Source organism: Sabethes cyaneus, chromosome 2 (genome assembly GCF_943734655.1).
Source record: "Sabethes cyaneus chromosome 2, idSabCyanKW18_F2, whole genome shotgun sequence".
Taxonomy (NCBI): Eukaryota; Metazoa; Arthropoda; class Insecta; order Diptera; family Culicidae; genus Sabethes; species Sabethes cyaneus.
Genome location: NC_071354.1, coordinates 81,354,261 through 81,375,352, shown reverse-complemented (window position 1 = coordinate 81,375,352; position 21,092 = coordinate 81,354,261). Strand labels below are relative to the sequence as shown.

Genomic DNA, 21,092 nt, shown 5'->3' with positions numbered 1-21,092 from the left:
TACCAACATCTATTGAAATATTTCCCTGAAAGTAAGTTCCCCCACCATTATGTCTAGTACTTTCGAAGGTAGGTTTGTGAGCAAACCTTCATCTTTCTTAGGAGAACCAAAACCAAAAAGGTCTAACGAAGATCAAAATTATTACTAACAATGCGAATAAATTTGTGAAAAATCAAAATTCGATACAAGATAATTTCAATATACAGTATCGTCCTGTTAATCCGACACCCAAGAAGCGCGAACTCGAAATGAAATTATTGCAACACAGTAAATTTACTATCAATTCTCTTGTATTTAACGTACCAAACGAAAATTTGTAGGGCAGTTTTATACATATATGAAGTTCAATTTACATTAATTGGATCAATTATTAAAGGTGAAATACTCGCCACTTTCGCTTTATTGTCGATAAGAGTTTACACCGGTATTCGGTACCTTCCCATTTTTTACTTTACATGTCCTTGGTATTTTTTACTTTCTCCTTAGTCTTTCTGTGTTCCCGCTTCATAATGGTCCAATAGGTTTCAATCAGATGTAATTCAGGGCAGTTCGGTGGCTGAATGTCCTTGAGGACAACACGCATGCACCCAATTAGCTTCATATCATTCCAACATGCTTTCAGAATAGTAACATGAAGCTAAATCCGCTAAATCAATCTAGTAAATTTAACTACTATTGGTATTTTTTGTGACCAAAATAGAACACGGTTGCTACATGTGCAGATAGCCTGCCAAATGAGAAATTTTACTGCGAAATTCGGCATTTTAAGGTGCAAACTAAGGTTGTATACTGAGAAGGAAGGGAAAATTATCGTCCTCCTGTTATTGTGGGACGCTAAACAGCACTGTCATGATGGTCATCGGGCGACATAGGGAATTTGGGCAAGCCTTATAAGCCGTCCGTAAAAAATGCTAGTTCAGGAAACAAATAATGTTTAAATTAAATTTTGTTTGGTTTCTTTCTTATCTTTTCAAATGATGTTAATACAGACGGGACCAATCAGCATAGACCATGGAAGTTTTTTGTTGAGTTCATTATAAAGTGGTTTAACCAGCTAGACCAAGGCAACGAAAAGGACTAGCGATTGGGACATGGAACTGCAAGACTCTCAATTTTCTGGGAAATACCCGCAACCTTTCCGACTAATTGAAGACCCGAGAGTTCGACATTCTAGCGTTTCAGAAGGTATGCTGGAAGGTATCTACGTAGTGAAAACCGTCTCCCAAAGCACCGACGATGGCCCCTTTATCGTCAACATTACAGAGACTATAGATTAAAGAGGTGCCGAGACACTCAAAAACCGCTAAATTTTGAACGAAAGCGGAGAATTACCTTTATTTATGATGGTACTCTCCGTTTTGTTTCAAAATTTAGCGGTTTTCGAGAGTCTCGGCGCCTCTGTAATCTACAGTCCCTGTAGTCAGCACGTCTAGTTTACCATGTCCGCTTGTTCAGCTACGTTGTAGTAGACTACATTGGACCACTGTCGATGAAAGTTGGGAGGTCTAAAGTCAAACACTGGATCGCACTGTTCGCCTGCCTCATTATACGTGCAATGCACTTGGAAGTCGCTTATAACTTATTCACGGCTTCCTGCATTTCGTGCGTTAGGAGATTCGTTAGCCATCGCGGCTCACCAGTAGAGCTTTTTAGTGACAACGGGATGAGCTTTCAAGAAGCAGAACGAATTCTTTGTGAGCAGATGAACGTTGGACTCTCGACAACATTTACTAATGCAGATACCAAATGGGCCTTAATTCCCTCTGGAGTCCCGCACATGGGTGGTACGTGGGAACGTTTAGTTCTTTTGGTGAAGACTGCAATGGAAGATGCGTACTCGGATGGGAAGTTAGACGATGAAGGGTTACAGACTTTGGCCGTGGAGGCGAAGAACTTGGTAAACTCTAGGCCTCTGACTAATTAACCGTTAGATTCATAAGAATCCGACGTACTTACTCGGAGCTACTTGCTACTCGTAAACTTTGCAGCCGGTATCTGTTGAAGCCATCGTCAAACCGAAGTTATTGAAGACCACTTGGGACCGGAGGAGGGATTCACACCGGTTATTGGAAACTTCAGCGCACACGTGCGGTACAATCTGAAACGACTGAAGTTACTTGAAGTCACTCCTGAGTACGCCATGAGGCTGAGCTGCCGGCAGTGACACCTTGGTCACATGTCACCTTGGTCCTTTGCATAAAAAACTCACGCGTGAATTTGTCTGCTTTCATTGGCCTTGCCAGCGTTGCTGATATTGTTCAGGATTTTGCGTGAGAAAAAAAGAAAGGGAAGTATTTTTGCTTTTGTGAACACTCACGCGTTGACAGTTCGGCAGGAGATTTTCTGTAAGTGCGAGCAGCCTACGAAATCTCTTTTAACGCTGGCAAGGCCAATAGTAAGAAGCACAAAACTCATACATATTTTATCCCGCTTGATCATATTCTGCTTTGCTCCAACTGCTACCCGGAGCTATACACATATACATACAAATTCGTTGTTGAACAGCATAGGCATTCTCTCGTGCGATACGTAACTGTGAGTGAACGTGAAAGAATGAACCTCTAAAGAAATCGTAAAATTAAACTAAAACACACATTTAAACTACATGTTTATCTAATTCTTATAAGGCTTTTTACTTTCTAGTTATGAAAATGTCGATTCCCGCGAAAGAAAAATGTAAATTCCGCCAATACGTTTGCCATCTCAAATCATGAATGTGTTCGCTGCTGATGTTTTCTCTGGCGGTTAGTTCTCTTTCGCTCTCCAGTTCGTTGAATGAAATGCCAGCTGTGGAAGAATTAAGCAAAATGCTCACAGCTGAATTTGGTTCACATCGCATAGCAACAGAGACATCGCGTATAATAGCGAGAGAAATTCATATGTGGGTTCGGCGCTTTTGATCAAGGTTGAAATTTCATGGTGCTTGAAATCTCATTGAGTTTTTTGCTGCTATGAATTTTTCAACACTGGCTGCCGGGTGCGTTAAACGAGCTAAACGAAGCCTCTCTCGAGAACTGCTGGGATAACATTAAAGCAGCCATCAACAGGGCAGCGGAAGGTGCCATCGGGTCCGCTGAAAAAAGTCGACATAACGACTGGATCGACGAGGAATGCTAGAGGATGTTAGACGAGAAGAATGCAGCGCGGGTGTTGATGCTGCAACAGAGGACCCGTCAAAACATGGAACGATATAGCCAGAAACGAAGACAGCAAACCCACTTTTTCCGGGATAAGAAGCGCCGCCTGGAAGAATTGGAATGTGAGGACATGGAACAGTTGTGTCGTTCTCAAGAAACGTCTAAATTCTACAAGAAACTGAACGTATCCCGCAAAGGCTTTGTGCCGCGAGAAGAAACATGTTTAGATAAAGTCGGAGGAATCTTGTCGAATGTACGTAAGGTGATTGAAAGGTATGAGGTTCAGGTGCAATGAGCACCTGAATGGCGCGGAGATGAAATACCAAGACAGCAGGGGGAATGACTACATCAGTACGTTGGATGATGTTGATGTACCGACTCCCACAATAAGTGAAGTGATAGAAGCCATCATACAGCTCAAGATCAACCAGGCTGCTGGGAAAGATGGCATAGCAGCACAACAGCAGCGGTTGGCTAGCTGTCAGGGTCTACCGGGCAATCACCTTTCTCAACGCTGCTTATAGAATGCTTTCTCAGAACATCTTTCGCCGTCTATCACCGCTAGCAAATAGATTAGTGGGAAGTTACCAAACCGGTTTTGTGGATGGGCGATCGACAATGGACCAAATCTTTATGTTGCGGCAGACCCTCCAAAAGCGCCGTCATAACAAAGTTCCTACATACCATCTATTTATAGATTTCAAGGCCGTCTATAATAATATCGGCTGTGAAGAGCTATGGAAAACATGGTTGGAAAACAACATGGGTTTCCTGGGAAACTAATAAGACTGATTAAGGTCACGACACGATAGACCGTGTACATTGCTGTGTGGAGATATCGGGTGCGTTATCGGGCCTGTTATCAATACGTAGGGAAATTCGAAACTCCGATGGTATTTACTGCCTTACCGCCTGCCTGTTCAACATCGCGCTAGAAAGTGTAATGAAACGTGCTGGTTTCAACATACGGGGCAGGATTTTCAATAAATCTAGCCTATTTCTCTGTTTCGCTGACGACGTAGAAACTATCGGAGAGATATTCCGGGTGGTTGCTAAGTAGTATACCAAGCTGAAACGTGTAGCAAAAAAATGTTGGATTGCTGGTGAATACGTCTAAAACCAAGTATCTGTTAGCAGGAGGAACTGAATGCGATCGAGCTCACATAGGCAATAGAGTGGCGATCGACGGGGACCAGTTCGAGGTTGTGGATGAGTTTGTATACCTAGGGTCCTTGATGACGTTGGATAATAATTGCAGCTGAGAAATACGCGGACGTATTCTTGCCGGAAGTCGTGCTTACTACGGATCCCACAAGACGCTGATTTGGTCTGGGAATGTCTGGTAAACTTCACCTCTGTACTAAATCTGTCATAAGCAGTACGCCAACAAGACCGGTAATCATCTAAGGGGACAAAATGTGGGTAATTCTCGATGGGAACTCGAAAGCACTGGCCGTTTTGACTGTCGTGTAATTAGGACCATCTTTGGCGGGGTATATGAGAACAGTGTTTGGAGGAGAAGCATGAACCACGTGCTGGTGTAACTCTCCGGTGAATCCAGTATCCAGAATGTCGCTAAAGCTGGAAGGGTGCAATAGGTGGGACATGTCCAACCTGTCACCACCATACTGTCTACCCACCCCGGAAAAATTGTGTTCACCTTTAATTCGTATCAGACGCAGAGGTGCGCAGTGTGCTCGATAGTTACACCAAGTGGAGCAAGACCTGGAAAGTTTGAGACATTCAAGAAACTAGAGACGGCAGCCATGGGCCGAGTATGTTGACGGAGCATTGCTACGGAGCTAAAGTCCTAAGGGACATCGCACCAACATAAGTCAAGTTCTTTTTGAAACAATCGTGCACTTTGAACTTATATCTTCCGGTGTAAAACTCCTGTCCTGGGAGTTGTTGGACGTATGTTTCGTCATCCATCACATAGCAGTATCCATGCAAAGCTTTCTAGCGCGGATTTTGAAAAAACAATTTGCTGGCGTTCATCGCAATTTAGGATGTCTTAAACCTTAAAGACTTTTGTCGTGACTTTTTGGACGTAGTTTTGTGAAAAGCCACCTTTCTTGGTAGTACATATCACGTGTTGAAATATTGGATCTCGAGTGAAATTAGTTAATTCACTTTCAGTTCCTGGTTTGTGGTCCAATGACAATCAATCCTTGAACTTTTTCAATACTCTTCAGATGCTGGAGTTACAGATCTACAGTTCGAGCTTTTTCCTCACAGCACGATGGGATAGCTCCGGATTTTCCATATGAGCGCAAATTGTTTTTCAAGTGTCTCCCCATTAATTAGGTTCCATCTTGGCTGGATTCGAATCTTAGTAAAATCAGGCCATTCGATGTCAAAATGAGTTTAGTATGGGTTTATTCTCAGGCCCATCATCACCCTTCCTTCATGCTGAATTCTATATTATCCCGATATGGCCTATTGCCAGTACAAAAATGATTCTTATAGTAAAATGCACTGGTTTTGCCACGTCAGGGATGGCTATAATTGCGCACTGTTATGTGAAACGAGATGGGTGAAGTAGAGAAAACCATTCAAGGAAGGGTGCCCAATTACACACAAGCACGCATAAAACTCAATAAGCATCAATCGCTCAATCAATAGCGATTATAGCAAAACTAAATGCAGTGCGGGTTACAGCATACACCCGGGCGATATCACATTAGATTAACGACACTGGACTCTCACAGTGATGAGTCCATGCAGAAAAAAATTTTTGGCTGGAACAAAATGCACAATTACGTATAAACAGGGTATAAATAATACACTTTGAGAAGGTGTAAAAAATACATGATGAGATAATTGAACAATAGAGGAATATGGTCAAGATGTGGAGCCACCCACGCTAGTTGAAGTTAAAAAGGTGATAAAAGAGCTTAAAAACGGAAGGGCTTCTGGGAAGGACGGAATTCCGGCCGAACTTTTTAAAGTGAAGAGTGAGCAGCTGCACAAAGCAATCAATGCCACGATCGAAAAAATCAGGATGGAAGAAGAAATGCCTTCGGACTGGCTTGGTGGTCTCATTTCCCCATTATACAAGAAGGGACTGTAGTATTGTATTGTAGTAACTATCGGGGCATAACTCTTCTAAATTCCGCCTATAAAGTACTCTCCCGTATTCTGTTCAACAGATTGATACCGATATCAGAATCCTTTGTCGGCGATTACCAGTGTGGTTTTCGAGGAAGATCGACTACGGATCAAATGTCCAGCTTGCGTCCAATCCTTGACGAATTTCGGGAATACAAGTATGTTTGTAGATTTTAAGGCAGCGTAAGATTCAGTTAAACGAAATGGATTATGGCAGATAATTCTCGAACCGGCTTTTCGACCAAACTAATAAAACTGTGTGTTCCGTGATCGTCGTAAGGGGGGCCGGTTACCAACGGGACTGTGATATTATTATACAATATGTGACGAAAGTGTTGCGCTTTGCACGGTTGCGAACGGACTGAACTCCAGACTCACGTTTATTGCCCTATTTATAGGTACATCCAAGGTTAGTCAAGAGAGGTTTTCTGATGTTCAAATTTGTTTTTCACCCCCGCTGGGTTACCCTTGACGATCACCGAAATTTTCAATGCGGAAACTGTTGAATGTATAAACAACATCGATGGTTGCTAACCAATCGTTCCGCGCACTTCTGTTCTACAAACTGTGAAAACTAGATCACCTATTTTAACTCACCTTGGGTACATCGTTCGATAAAAGCTTATTGTCACTATATCTAGCCAGAACAACAATGAGACAAAGCGCTATTGTTGTTCTGCTAGATGTGAAGGTCAACGCGGTCATATTGCGGCTTTGTGCCGCAACATACTCCCGCACCAAAACCGAAGGTTTTACACTGCGATATACAAAACGAGAATGATTCTAGGTCTTAGCAGTAAGGCAAAAAATTTAACTGGTGAGTTGTAGTTGAAATCTCGTAGACTGACTATCACTTGAACTGGCGCAGAGCGGCCGGAATAACGTAACTGGACCGTGTGTCCCTACAGAATGGCACGGAGTGGCCGGAATAACAAATTTGGACCTGGTGTCCTCACATGGAGCCGAGTGGCTGGATTATCAAAAACGAATTGGCGCTGGGTGGCCGGGTTATCACAACTGGACCTGGCGTCCTCACAAAATGGCGCTGCGTGGCCGGATTATTACAACTGGACCTGGCGTCCTCACAAATTGGCGCTGAGTGGCCGGATTATAACGATTGGACCTGGCGTCCTCACAAGTTGGCGCAGAGTGGCCGAAGGTTACAACTGGATCTGGTGTCCACACAAATTGGCACTTGGTGGCCGGATTATCACACATGAATTCTCATTACGATGTACCGATGAAACGAAATGGATGAACGACAGAATGCCAGCGAGTTAGCTTCCTTCTGGTGAACGACCCGGATGAACGACAGAATGCCAGCGAGTTAGCTTCCTTCTGGTGAACGACCCAGATGAAATTTCTATCCGCAACTGAGCATTTGCTGATAAGAATACACCCTCGGATGCTGCAAGCTTCGGTGCTGTACAGCCCTCCTACTACTAGCTGAATCCAAAACCGGGGATTCAGAAGCTGAATGTATGTTACTAAACGGCTGTGATTCGCCCACACCGGCATAGCTCCGCTCGGGGATATGTTGCTAAGCGGCTGCGAAGTCACCCACACCGGCCTAGCTGAAGCGTAGTGAATGAAATCCTATTTCGACTATCGATATGCCGTACTTCCTCTGGTACGACGAGCACAGCAAGGTTCAGCGGCATCGTCCCACTACGTGGATGCCAAATGTAATACACTCTTGTAGCAATGCAGCAACACGGTCGATGGATTTGATGTCCCGTTAGTAAACTGTTACTGTTCAAGTCACTATCCCACTACCGAAAATATCACGAGTTACTGCGAACCGATAGCACGAACGATAAAACTGAAGTCCCGTTGGTAAAACGTTGTCTGTGCCAGGGCAAATCCTGGTCACGGCACCAATGTTCCGTGATCGTCGTAAGGGGGGCCGGTTACCAACGGGACTGTGATATTATTATACAATATGTGACGAAAGTGTTGCGCTTTGCACGGTTGCGAACGGACTGAACTCCAGACTCACGTTTATTGCCCTATTTATAGGTACATCGTTCGATAAAAGCTTATTGTCACTATATCTAGCCAGAACAACAATGAGACAAAGCGCTATTGTTGTTCTGCTAGATGTGAAGGTCAACGCGGTCATATTGCGGCTTTGTGCCGCAACACTGTGTCATACAACGCTAGACAAATCAAAATCAAGCAAATAGCTGGTGAAATATCAGATGCATTCATGACGTTAGACGGATTGAAACAAGGCGATCACTCTCTAACATACTGTTTAATATAGCACTTGAAGGAGCGATACGAAGAGCAGGCGTGCAAAGGAATGGAACCATCATCACTAAATCGCACATGCTCCTAGGCTTTGCGGATGACATCGACATTGTTGGTGTTGATCGTAAAGCTATTGTAGAGGCATTTGTGCCTTTCAAAAGAGAATTTGCGAGAATCGGACTTACACATCATAAACACTGTCAAAACGAAGTGCATGGTTGCTGGCAGGGAGCATGACAGTCTGAATGATGTTGAATCTGAGATGGGGAACGGTACAGGGTTGTCGACGAATTCACATATCTGGGAACTCTAATAACATGCGACAATGACGTCGAACGAGATGTGAAGACACGTATTGCTTCTGCAAATAGGGCTTTCTGGCGAGATGGACCAAGTCTGGTCTTAGCCTTCGTGTGCTTGAAGCACGACAGCAAAAAAAAATAGGGCTTTCTGCGCACTCCGTAGCCAGCTAAAATCACGAAGTTTGCGGACGCCTACAAAATCAGCTATGTACAAAACATTAATACTATCGGTGGTCCGGTGTTTCAATAATCTCGTGTTCGAAATACGAAATTCGATAGTCCGGATCGCGCTAATCCGGAAAATTTCGAATCACAAGCATTGTGCTTAGTTTCTTTTAGTCAAATACGGCATTCGTTAGGTGTCTCCGTTTGAGTGAACATGACACTCCATTCAACTAAATGGAAATGGTAAATAGTGCTTCTTCAAATTGCGTTTAATTTTATCAGGACCTCAATTTTTCATCGCTTTTCTCAATAGGCTGACGTGCTTGCGCGCTTACTTTGACCAAGAAGCAAGAATGTAAAACTGTTTATTTTTATTAATTTGAGTTTTACTTATTATAAAACAAATTTACTGCCCGTTTACAACAAAATCTTTTCGAAAAATTGCATAGTTTTTTTATGGGCATGGATGTTAACAAGACTAAATCTCAAACCCATTGGCATTAGTTTGACTGCCAGATTATTGAGTCGAAATCCGATAAACCCGCCATAAATTGGTAGGATTAGCAGAGTAGTACTGTAAAACAATTGTTTTCATTGCTTTCTTCTACCATCCGTAGACCATTCTACCGGCCTATAAAATATTTCTTTCATAGATCCTAGTGAGTACCAATGAATTGTAGAAAAGTATTGTCAGTGTTATCTAATCCTTATTTATCAAACAGAATATCAAAAACGAGAACCTGTTATAATAAAATAAACACATAAATAAGTTTATTTTCGTTTAACTTTAACTACATTAACTCAGTAAATGAAGATCTTTTGATTAAGTTTTATAGAAAAGCAGTGAAACTGCGACGGATAAACAACACTACCCACCGTTTTATGCAGGATATTGTTGTGTCCCCAGTACAACAAACCTAACCAGGACCAAATACATAAACTTGACGCACATTGCTGCTTGAGCACAACAAGGTATGCAATTAAGCCCAAGATTAGATTAATAACAAGCATGTTTTCAATTAGCACGTTGTTCTAAAATTAGCCAAAAAATTGGGTTTGATAATTTTCAATTCGGAGAGACGAACCTGAAGGACTGATACAGCTTGCCCTTTACCTATTTATTGAATGCCACAAGAAGTGCACACTAACATAAACTTATTACATGATTTTCTTGCCAATGTTTTGAGTGTGCTACGATAAACTTGATTTACCCAGCACAAAACATCACAAACATGCTGTAACGCACTAAGAATCATTCATATATAGGTCCATGATAATCGACACGTAAAACCACAAATCACCACAAGCTATTTCCAACAATTCATCGTTCAAACTCAGCATCTAAAAATCACACAGATTAATTACATTACCAGTTGGGCTACGATCCTTTCGATAGATTCCCATTCTGCTGCTTATTCTCTGTTTCGAATCTCACTCTAACGAAACCACCGAGAGCGCTTCAGATCGTGAACAATTAAAACAAAACCGTTTGGCACTTCTTCGCAACACTCCTGCTACCATCGAGGCTATCCGACCAGCGACGCTACTCCCTTCGGCCAAACTTCTGAACACCGGAGGACCAAGAATTATCACTTTTATACCCACTCGTTCCGGCGTGGCGGTGGCGCTGCTGTTCGGATCCGTTGGTAGCCGGCAATAATGTGCACATCCGCACACGGCAGGCGTCGGAGGCAAAATCCGTTTTCATACATGCTCAGCTCAGCTCAGCCAGGAACATTTGAAACAACAACAGCAACAGCTGGAAGTTTCGCGTCTAATGTTGATAGACCCCGGTGAGAAGGGCTGAATGGGAAAAGAGCCAAATGAACAGAGAACAAGAAACAAGTGGTAACTAATTCGCTATGACGAACAGCGGGTGAGTGTAGATAGCCTGTTTGTATTGTTCGTTTGTGGTTAAAGGAGTTCATCAGCCAACAACGGAAGGCAAAACTGCGAGGGGTATAAACCAAGTATAGACGATAACAAAAACAACGCCTAAGGAGGCAAGAAAAAAAACTATTGACACTATCACACTATGCGGTGGCGAGTATTCGTATGTTTATGCTCAGTACTCGTATGGAGTAGGCATAATAAAGCTCAGCTGCTAATGCAATTGCTTCCGAAAGGAATCAGCTCAGCTGTAATGCAACATGCGAAAGCATTTCAACTGACCGATAAGATGTGCGTAAACAAATGATCATCAGCAGCTGGTTGAGACTGTGTGCGTGCGAAATGATGTTGTCATCGAGTTACCTGCCCGGCAGGTTTTTTTTTGGTTGGGTTGAGGTGAGAAAAATGAAGATAAATAGAATGTGTTTTATAATTACTGATTCGGCACTGTTCGGAAATTACAGATCCCGACGATAGGCCAGAAAGGCACGGCGGCTGGTGGGACGTTTAGTAAAGACCGTTTACTTATGTGAAAGTAACTGATTTGTAGGTGTTACATACCAGAAAGTCCGTAGCTCTCAAATACTTACTTTTAGGTTGTGATTGTCAGGCATCTTGAATTTATAAAGTGGTGAGCTTTACGACAGACCTACATTCAGATTTTTTAAATTTGTGAAAAAATTACCAGAACTTGCCATTTTTTATCACTGGCTTCTATCAAAAAACGAATTATGTAAACAAAAAGTGAATTTGAGTTGCATGTCACCAAAACTCCAGAACATCTGGACCGTTCTCCACCAAACATGTTTTGTTTCAGTCAAGGATTTACATCATTCACCTAGCTCCGAATTCACGGAGGCTTGAATAATCTGACGCCCGTCATGATCCTACTTACGGCAGTTCAGAAATTGCTATTGAAGTACCTGGCAATGGATTTAACGGGATATGAGCAGTCATTAACTTTTCGTCGGAAAGTCAAAATTCGGAAGCAGTTTTTGGGCATTAAACAAGGGTTCTATATTTAAAAATGCTTTAACTGCACTCTCCTAGCCAATCTGAACACAACGAATATATTTTCATGAACAGACACGAGAATAGCACGGGCAATATTGCGTCGGACAACTAATGTATCCAAATTGATTCTGTTGACAACGGATCCCTCCATGGAATGGGCGTCGAAGAGCAAAACGCACAAACCTCCACTGTACAGCCTCGATACGATCAACTCCATTTTGGTAATGTAGACTCTAAATTTGGCAGAAATCATCAGCGATCCGGAACATGAAACCAAGATTTCTAAAGGCTTTCCCGATTCCATATGAAATATACTGCTGGAGCGATAGTTTGCTATCTAATAGCACGCCCAGATATTTGATGCAGTTAGTTCTTCCAATGCTAGTACTCAAAAGCTTGTAGTCGAAAGAGAGGTTCTTTTTTTTTCTTGAGAAAGTCATGATGGCACATTTACTCGGATACTGTTTGTGCAACACCAGTCTGCAAAGCTGTCTAACAGCTGATTCGATAGAAGATTTTCAAATCGTCGGCGAAGGACATACGGGGAACTTTGAGTTTAAAATTCACATCATTAATATATAGAAGCAATATCAACGGTCCAAGGTGGCGGCTTCGGGGAATTCTAAATGGAGCAGAAAATTCATTAGAATAATTATCATCAATTTAACTGCCGCCGAATCCTAGCGTTTCCAATTTGGCTATGTCAATCTCGTGGTTAATGCTATCAAATGCTGCTGTTAGGTCAAAATAAACGTAAATGATAAAAGATTGGTCACAGTAGAGCGCTTTGGCATAGATCCGTGCTGGTCCTCAACAATGTAGTGTTGGCAAAATCCAAAAATGCGATCTAATACAGTAAGCTCAAAAAGTTTACCAACCGACCTCAGGGCAGAGATACCAGGATAATTTTCAATGTGCATTTTATCCCCTTTTTTATAGCAAAGCAAAGCAAAGCCTGGGTGCTACATTCCGTTATCGAAACTTGACCTTCTGTTTTTATAGGGCAGACTGACCAGATATATCCTACAAAGTCTTTCTACAAGCTTCTCTTGGTTTCCTTGCAGCTCCTGGTTCGTGATACGGTAATCGGTAATCAATCCTTGAACCTTTTTAACACTCTTGAGATGGTTGAATTCCAGATGTTCAGCTTTTTTCCAAAGCACGATGGGACGGTTTCAGATTTTTCAAAAGAGTGAACAAAATTCTTTTACGCATCTCCACTTGACTTGTTTCCAACTTGACCGTAGCTAACTGCACAAGATGTAATTAATACACTCCTGAATTTACTTGGGAATGGGCGCATCCCCCCATTTTGAAAAGCATTTTTGAGATATAATGTAGGCTTAAAAGGCATAAAAACCCCATCATATTTTAAACATTTACCGTGAAAGTACCTAATTCCGATCACCTAAGGAAGGCATGATTCATCTTTGAGTGCCTACTGAAAAATAAAGCTTTGATATTTATTAACACTATATATGTCTTTAGCAAGTATTTTCAATTATGTTTCATGGAAAAATACTAAAATACCTAAATTATTTACCGAAAGTTAAAAAAATGCATCATAGTATGATGCATCAGTGCACCTAATTCCGATCATCAATTATAAGGGGTGATTCTAATTCCGATCACAGGTGTATCTAATTCCGATCACGTCATAATGAGCTGTTAAAGCAAAAAACTTTTGTCAACTCGTACCAAATGGATCTGAAATGTATTGCTTTTATGTAGTTTGACGACAATCCCCCTACCAGTCATCTTCTGCTTGCGTTAATGATCATTATTATCATTAGCTTAATATCCATAAAATTTGTGTACTCAAATGATCGACAAGCGGATTATAAAACTTTCCTCTTCTTTTATCTTTGTTCAACTGTTACACTTACAATAAAATTGGGTCACTTCGACGTTTTCATAAAGCTTTGATCATAAATAATAGTAAAAATCAAATCAGAAATGTTGTGTTCCAGACATGACCGCGTAGTTGGTGTAGAACTACGTGAGGCTGGTTTTCGCGAAGAAACCTCGAATATTAAAGAAAACTTTTTAAACCATATTGGTATATGTGTAGCGTAAAATAGCGTAAAGTGAGAAAAAACAGTCACATTTTCGAATCTCGACTGAAAGAGTCAAAGGATTTGTAGCACAATTGTCCCGTATTCTTACAGGCTACGAAGTCTGTCGTATAAAAACAGGTCAAAATTCCAAATCAGAATGAGCACCTAGGCTATACTGTGCTTTGTAGTAAATAAAATATACGCAAGTTTATTTTGCTTCTTTGTCTTGAATCAGCAGCAGCCACAAGCTTGATGCTTGTGAAGATGCAGAGGATTCCCTGGTCTTTATTGGCAACAAGTATTGGACTAACATTCCTTCCCATCCCACCAGGACCCGCATTCGGACGTGGCTGGCGTCTGTATTGATCAGCACGCAGGGACCTGATAAGGTTGCACAAAAGGAACAGTGCGCTGTCCTAAGCATGCTTTTTCCAGCCATCATTTTGTAATTTTCATCGGTCCTGATCAATAACGGAGTAGCAGCACACGGGCGGAATCCTATGCTTGTGCCTATGCTTATGCTTGCTTATGCTAATCAGCACCAGCCACAAGCTTGGTGTGTGTAATGGTCGTCCGTGCCTGGGAAGCAAGACCATCGTACGGAAAATGTATGGAGAATTTTTAGCTTGAAAGCTTTCGTTAATTTTCACTATTTAGCGATTGGCAAACAATCTTTTCAAGAAAGCCATACAACTGCTGCATCGTTTATGATCAAAATCCGTTTGAAATTGGAAGAGCTATTAGCGTTCAAAATCTCTCATTCTTTCGTGACGGTGGCTTAACTCCAAATTTTGGTTGACACCTATGACGTAGATGACGTAAGACTTAGTCCTACGTCAACAAATTTCGATAATCCTACCATGTTATCATGTTGCAATCAATCCTAAAATCCAAATAGTAACTTCGTTAGCTTGCATTTTGCCAGTTTATAACTTTGATATAGTGATCGGAATTAGAAGCAGAAAAAAAATTATGTTCAGAATTCCGATCAAGTACTTTAATGGAATAAATTCCGCAAATTCAGCATTTTTTCAGCCAAATTTGATACAGAACGATTATATATGCTTGTATCTATTAGCTATCATAGAATACCGAAGAAGGTAATATGTTTTCACGCTGCTATGATCTTAGCAAATTTGATCGTGCACTTAGCACTTCGGCTAAGAAAATACATTTTGAGGGCGTTTTTTGCTTCTGCCTGTCGAATTTAATTTATTTTGAGGTGCATGGTGCCCCAAAGGCAGTCATTTTTCAACAACTGACACATAAATACATAGCACAATAACTAAGCGTGCTCATTTACTACAGGTTTTGGCTCAATTTTCTAAAAATTGACCATTAAGTTTGAGTGATCGGAATTAGGAGCTGATCGCAATTATGTGCGGTCACGGTACAACATTAAAATATACATAACATTTATTGGAAGCTTCACACATCGCCCTTACGAGTTCGTTCTGTCCATATCCGGTGCGCTGGTACTGCAGTCCTAAAAATTCCCATGATACTCCTATTGTAAGCTAATATTTGGGAATATCGATCATACATGGTGCTAATTTTCAGGTTTTGTTTTTCGGCTATGTAGTCTGTATTTAGCAGCTAAAACGATGTTTTGCTTCTATATCCGACGTTTCGGTGGTTTTATTCCCGGGAAGCCTATATTTAGAGTTAACTTTTACCGGTTTTACCGGTATAACATTTATCAATACCGAAAAACCGGTTTTCAAAATACCTCCCGGTATTGGCATCTCTAGTGCTTGCAGTACATATATAAATAAATACAATATGGCAAAAAAATGAAAGACCGCTCACTTTTTAAAGACGTTTCACGTTCAGGACATCAAATTGAACTAGGTTAAATGCTCAAACGATAACATCGGTTGAAGAAGAGAGGTGGTACTGCACTCGGGCTTACTTCCCAAGCACAGCTTTCAGATTGTTGCAGGTTTAAACGTCGTAAAGAAATCTTCGACCTGTTGGTACGGGGAATTTCTGCCACTGTTTTGTGAAAAACACGTTCAAACTTTGATGACGTCTTTTCCAATCAACCAGGATGCGAGGATTTCTAGTTGGACAATGCTTTATTATTTTCAATTTTTCAATGGTGTACGCTTACGAATTTCATGCAAAAATATTGAAAATCTATCCGATCGAATCGATTACTAAGCTTATAGCGTTCAATACCTGACAACCAGTTTTTTCACCCGGATAATCGAGTCTAAAAACCAGGATAATCGAATCGCCGGATAATCGAGTTCGAATTGTATTCTAGGTTATCATTTGCAACCCGGAACGCCTTGTTCATAGCACATAGATTGATTTGAAGTATAATTGTCTTACAACTAACATGTGGACAGCCAGTTAAAATATCAATTAGCTAACGTCCTCTGTATCTTACTGGTTCCTTTCGATACTCTAATTCACAGCTATTTGCATACTTGACAGAAATACAACTGAAACTATGTAAAGAATTTCCAGCAACTAACTGACGCAAAGCAGCAAATGAAACGCTCAAAACCTATTCTTTGATTTTCTTCTAAAATCGGTTGAAGGAAAGAGGTGGTTTTGCACTCTGGCGTACTTTCTATGCACCAAATTTATATAGGTTTAAACGACCTGACAGGACGGGGGGGGGGTATTTATTACCTTTTTGTATAAGGAAATCAAACAGATGATGTGTGATGTGTTTAATTGTTGTCCCTGTCTGTGAAGCAAGGTACCCACGATGGAAATGTATAGGGAAATTGGAACCTGAAACTCTTTGTTAATTTTCACTATTTAGTGATTGAAAATGAAAATACAGTTGGACTTCGAATTTGGCAACAAATGCGTGTCGCCTATGTTGCCAAAATCGAGACCCTTGTTTAATATGAAAAAATTGAATGTAAATGCGTTAGAAATTGAGTAAATGTTATTAATCAACGATTGCAACCTTTTTGTTTACAAAATCCGCCAAGAGCTATTCGTGCGGTGCATGTAAGTTTTTGGCGACCTGCGGCAAGACGTAGTCCTACGGCAACAAAAATATTATTGTTCGAAACCGCAAACTTTTTTTCATGAACACACTTAGGGCAATATTTTTTCGTCATTTAAACTATGTATGTGAAAACTGACTGATATTTAAGCATATTTTTGGAAGTAAAATATTTTGTGTTGCCAGAAACATACTTTTGTTGCCAAAATCGAGGCATGCCAAATTCGAAATCCCACTGTAATAATAAAAGCCACATAATTGCTACATCTATTATGAATCGATTGGTATCCAAACCATCAAAATCCGTTCATAATTGGCAAAGCTATTAGCATTCAAAATCTTTCCTTTTTTCGTGACGCTCGCATTTTTGATTTTTTGGAATTACCCCCTGTACCAGCTACCTTCCTGTGAGACGTAGTCCTACGTCAAAAACTACCGTTATAGAAAATTAATTAAATGCCTGACCTCATAAAAGGTCAAGACAAAAACACGAGGTTGTTCTAATATTTGAATTGATATTGCAGTTATAAAAAAAGTTGAAGCTTCATCCAAAATTTTTCCTGAAAATCTAGTTGAAATACCTTTTGTTTAATGCTAATTAATCGATATCGAGTGAATTACTAAGACAAATTGGTGAAAAACATGATTTTTGGTACTACCCTAACTTAGAAAGGAGCAGGACACTACTATGCGCCAAATAAAACGATATGGGTCTAAACTTTTCTGAAAAAGTACAAGTAGGTACACAAAATTTTAACCAAATCGGATCACCTTTAATTTACGATACTTTTTTAAGCTAAATTGCTGCAAGAATTTTAAATCGTCCTATTAACATAGGCATGGTAGCGCCTGTTAGGACCAGAATTATCACTATCGAACACAAACAAACGACAGTGCACGATAGCGATTGCTGCAAATTAACCACTTCCCACTACGCCTACAACGCAACAACTCTGGTGTTCCATCATGAGGTTGCAGGAAGTTCAACGGTCAATGGTCCAGATTGCCATCTTTGTCAATTGGTACAGAAGCCATGACGACGACGACGACGGCGACAAAGAAAGCCGCTGTGTCATCGTCATCTTATCCATTTGAGGACAGTATTGTTTTTATCACGCATTCTTACTCTTCAGTCTTCACGGGGTTTCCCTTTTCGGGGGAACACTTTGGTTTAGCTCTCTAGCTGTGGTTGTGGTGACCGATGTTAATGAGATTTAAATTAGCTCAATTACAGCTTATTGCTTAGAAAAACTAGCAGTGCGGGACAGAATTTACAAACTGGAAGTGCATTTTGAACTGAACAAACAAATTGGTAAACAATTTCAGAACCCAGCCTTGCTTCATGATCATCACATTCACGCGCGCTTAGTTTTGTTCCGTAAAATCCATCTAGGTATAATTCCGCTTTTTTTTTTGTTTACATCAGCTTACAACGTGAAAATTGGCCGGTACGTCATTGCCCACTGCTACACAGATTGCGGAATAAACATATCTACTACACACCGCCTCTTTCCATTGCCTGTATGGCGCATTACTCACCATTGTACCAAGCGACAAGTTTGCCTAGAACTTGAATTCGCCACCAGCTGTTGGACGACGTCAAGGGACTCACTTTCAACATCAACCTTCACTTTACTCAAAGGCACATAAGCACACCCTAATTACGTCTTCTTATCACGAGAAAAAAAAACAACAAACGCGATTCCCATACGGTAGACGACTTCGACTGGATAAAAACTGGTTTTTGCACCCCCGTCCGGTGGTTGACAGCTGCCGTAACTTTAGTAGTTGTGCGTTCAGTCCGGCGTGCTCCGCTGTGTGCGTGTTAGTTCACGATAAAACTACCAATGTTGCTTTGCTATAAAAGTATGGCAAGTAGATTACGGTAAAATAGGGATAGATGGCTCTGTTGTTACGTATCGGTAAGAAGAAAAGAAAGCAAAAAACTGTTCGCAGCCGGTAGGATTCGAACCTACGCTCCCAGAGGGAATCTGATTTCGAGTCAGACGCCTTAACCACTCGGCCACGACTGCTTATAGAGGCACATTTGCTAAAAGACTTATATGAATTCATTTGTGATACGTAAACAATTTTATTATATGAAATCAAATGAATTTGATTCCATGAATACAGCCAACCTATCAAACACAAATTCATTCCAAAATAGATTTACATCTCCACGATGCGATGTTCATTTCATAGCTAGTAAACAAGACAAGCTGTATAAACAAAACTGCATCGGCACAGCCGGCATGCGTCGTAAAACTGAAAGTTTACACAACAGCGAGGTCCGTACGAACGGGCAAGCAAAACGGAACATGAATCAAGAACATTGTGAGCAAGTTTCCTTGTAGGGCGCGCAATGCAGACGACAAACCCGATTTTCAGAACAAGGCGCAAATACCGCCCCGTAAAAGGAATGCAAGAAGAACGACGATTGCAAGTGGCTGTTGCGGTGGCTGTGCGATCAAGTGCTCATTATCCAGTTGAACAAAAGAATTAAACTTTTTGTTGAAACAAATCATCATTTAACTCGCTTCAGGTGACCTTCCGTCGGTGGATCCCTGGCGCGTAGCGATCATCACCCGCACTGTTGTGAAAGTTAGCCATCCAATTAACTCATTACCCACAGAAGTACCACTTAGTTGCCTGCTTGTCTACTGACTGCTGCAGAAGTGGCAATCCACTTTAAGCCCGTTGTTGTGCAAATATTGACACTGTTCGTAACCTGTCATATAGACATCGACATCAATAATACAAAAAGAGTTGGACGTCTTCTTGTTCCAGTGAGAACGACAGTTCGACACTATTTGCTCGTTAACGGAACGAAAGGATCAGAATCTCCTACACGCTCATTGAAGCGTGAGAGTGCGATCATGAAACAAATAGGGTGACGGATCCATATTTCGCCACTTTTATCCTAAAAATTTACTTGAAACGAGGTAGATCAAGGTTTTAAAGGTTCATATTTTTGATAACATGTGAACAATATTAATCGGACATTTCTTTTACTGATTCAGTACTCATATTCATACTGAACTGCGTATTTTGCTCGTTATATTAATTATTTAGATGTATTAGCTGAACCCAAATTTCGCCACCCGGTGGCCAAATTTCGCTAGACTGCAGACCCAAATTTCGCCACTTTAGAAAATCCTGATTTATGCAGACAGATGAGCAAATGCCAAAATGATAATTGAATTCTTTATATTCTTAATAAATCCAGTTCGTTAATAGATTTTACTTCGTTTTTAAGTAATTGTTTATGAAACGTTTTTGAAAAACGATAAAAATAGTCATTCAATAACCGATGCTGCGAAAAACACCAAAATTGTAGAAATATTTTTACATTTTGATATTTGCTTTGTTAGTAGGATCTTGGATTGAGTAAGATTTACCCATAAAGTAGTATAATTTTCTTGATCTTATTTCCCGGTAAATACAGTGGTAACCCGATTTTGTCACTCCCCGATTTTATCACTCCCCGATTTTGTCACCCCCGTTTTTGTCACGTTTTTGACCCGATTTTGTCACCCCCGATTTTGTCACGTTTTTTACCCGATTTTGTCACGCTTGTGATTTATCAAAAGCTTAGTTTGAAAATCATTTTCAAACATGTCAAATGTGTTAAAACACTGCGAAAAGAACTGTGTTGATTATCATGTAGTTTTCACAAAAGTTGTTTCTTATCTCCACAACTATAATAGCTAGAAGGTCGCTTTCTTTGGCAAAGTTCTTTATAATAATCTTCTCAAAAATGTTGTAGAACGTTGTTTTGCTCTATCTCTTACTGCTTGAAAAATAAATTTTCTATCTTACTTTTAGGGGGGTTAATCAAAAAATCGTTCATACCATAAGAAAGAACGTTTTACGCTATGAAATTTCTATGAACATAGTTAACCAGTATAATCAACCATTTCGGCGCAATTAAAAAACGCGTGTTTTCATACCTGTGAGACTGCTGTGAACAGGTGACAAATGTCCATAGAGAGGTAGATGTAAGTGCGAAATGTCCTAAAAGTGATCAGAATGAAATATATGTTGTTCGTTCTAAGTTATCTGCAAAAAAATAAAAATTGAAAAAATACCCGATTTTGTCACAGTCCCGTTTTTGTCACCCCTAAATTCATCATGGGGGTGACAAAATCGGGTCATTACTGTATTACTAATTGCAAGGAAAATTATCCAATCA

At 40.7% G+C, this 21,092-nt stretch overlaps 1 protein-coding gene and 1 non-coding gene across 3 annotated transcripts in view; both read right to left on the bottom strand.

Moving 5' to 3' along the window:
- Nucleotides 1–18,599, bottom strand: part of LOC128738478 (beta-glucuronidase) — a 48,332-nt gene extending 29,733 nt beyond the window's left edge. The window contains exon 1 of one of the 2 annotated variants that reach the window (XM_053833657.1): nt 18,440–18,599. In XM_053833657.1, the coding sequence (XP_053689632.1) occupies nt 18,440–18,521 (82 nt within the window). In that variant the 5' untranslated portion in view covers nt 18,522–18,599. Of the gene's footprint in view, nt 1–10,338; nt 10,575–18,439 lie in introns of those variants that run through there. The other variant, XM_053833659.1, reaches the window with a different exon arrangement.
- Nucleotides 18,600–18,851: 252 nt separating this feature from the next.
- Trnas-cga (transfer RNA serine (anticodon CGA)) lies at nt 18,852–18,933 on the bottom strand. The gene has a single exon. It is a non-coding gene; the product is annotated as a tRNA-Ser (tRNA).
- Nucleotides 18,934–21,092: the final 2,159 nt, after the last annotated feature.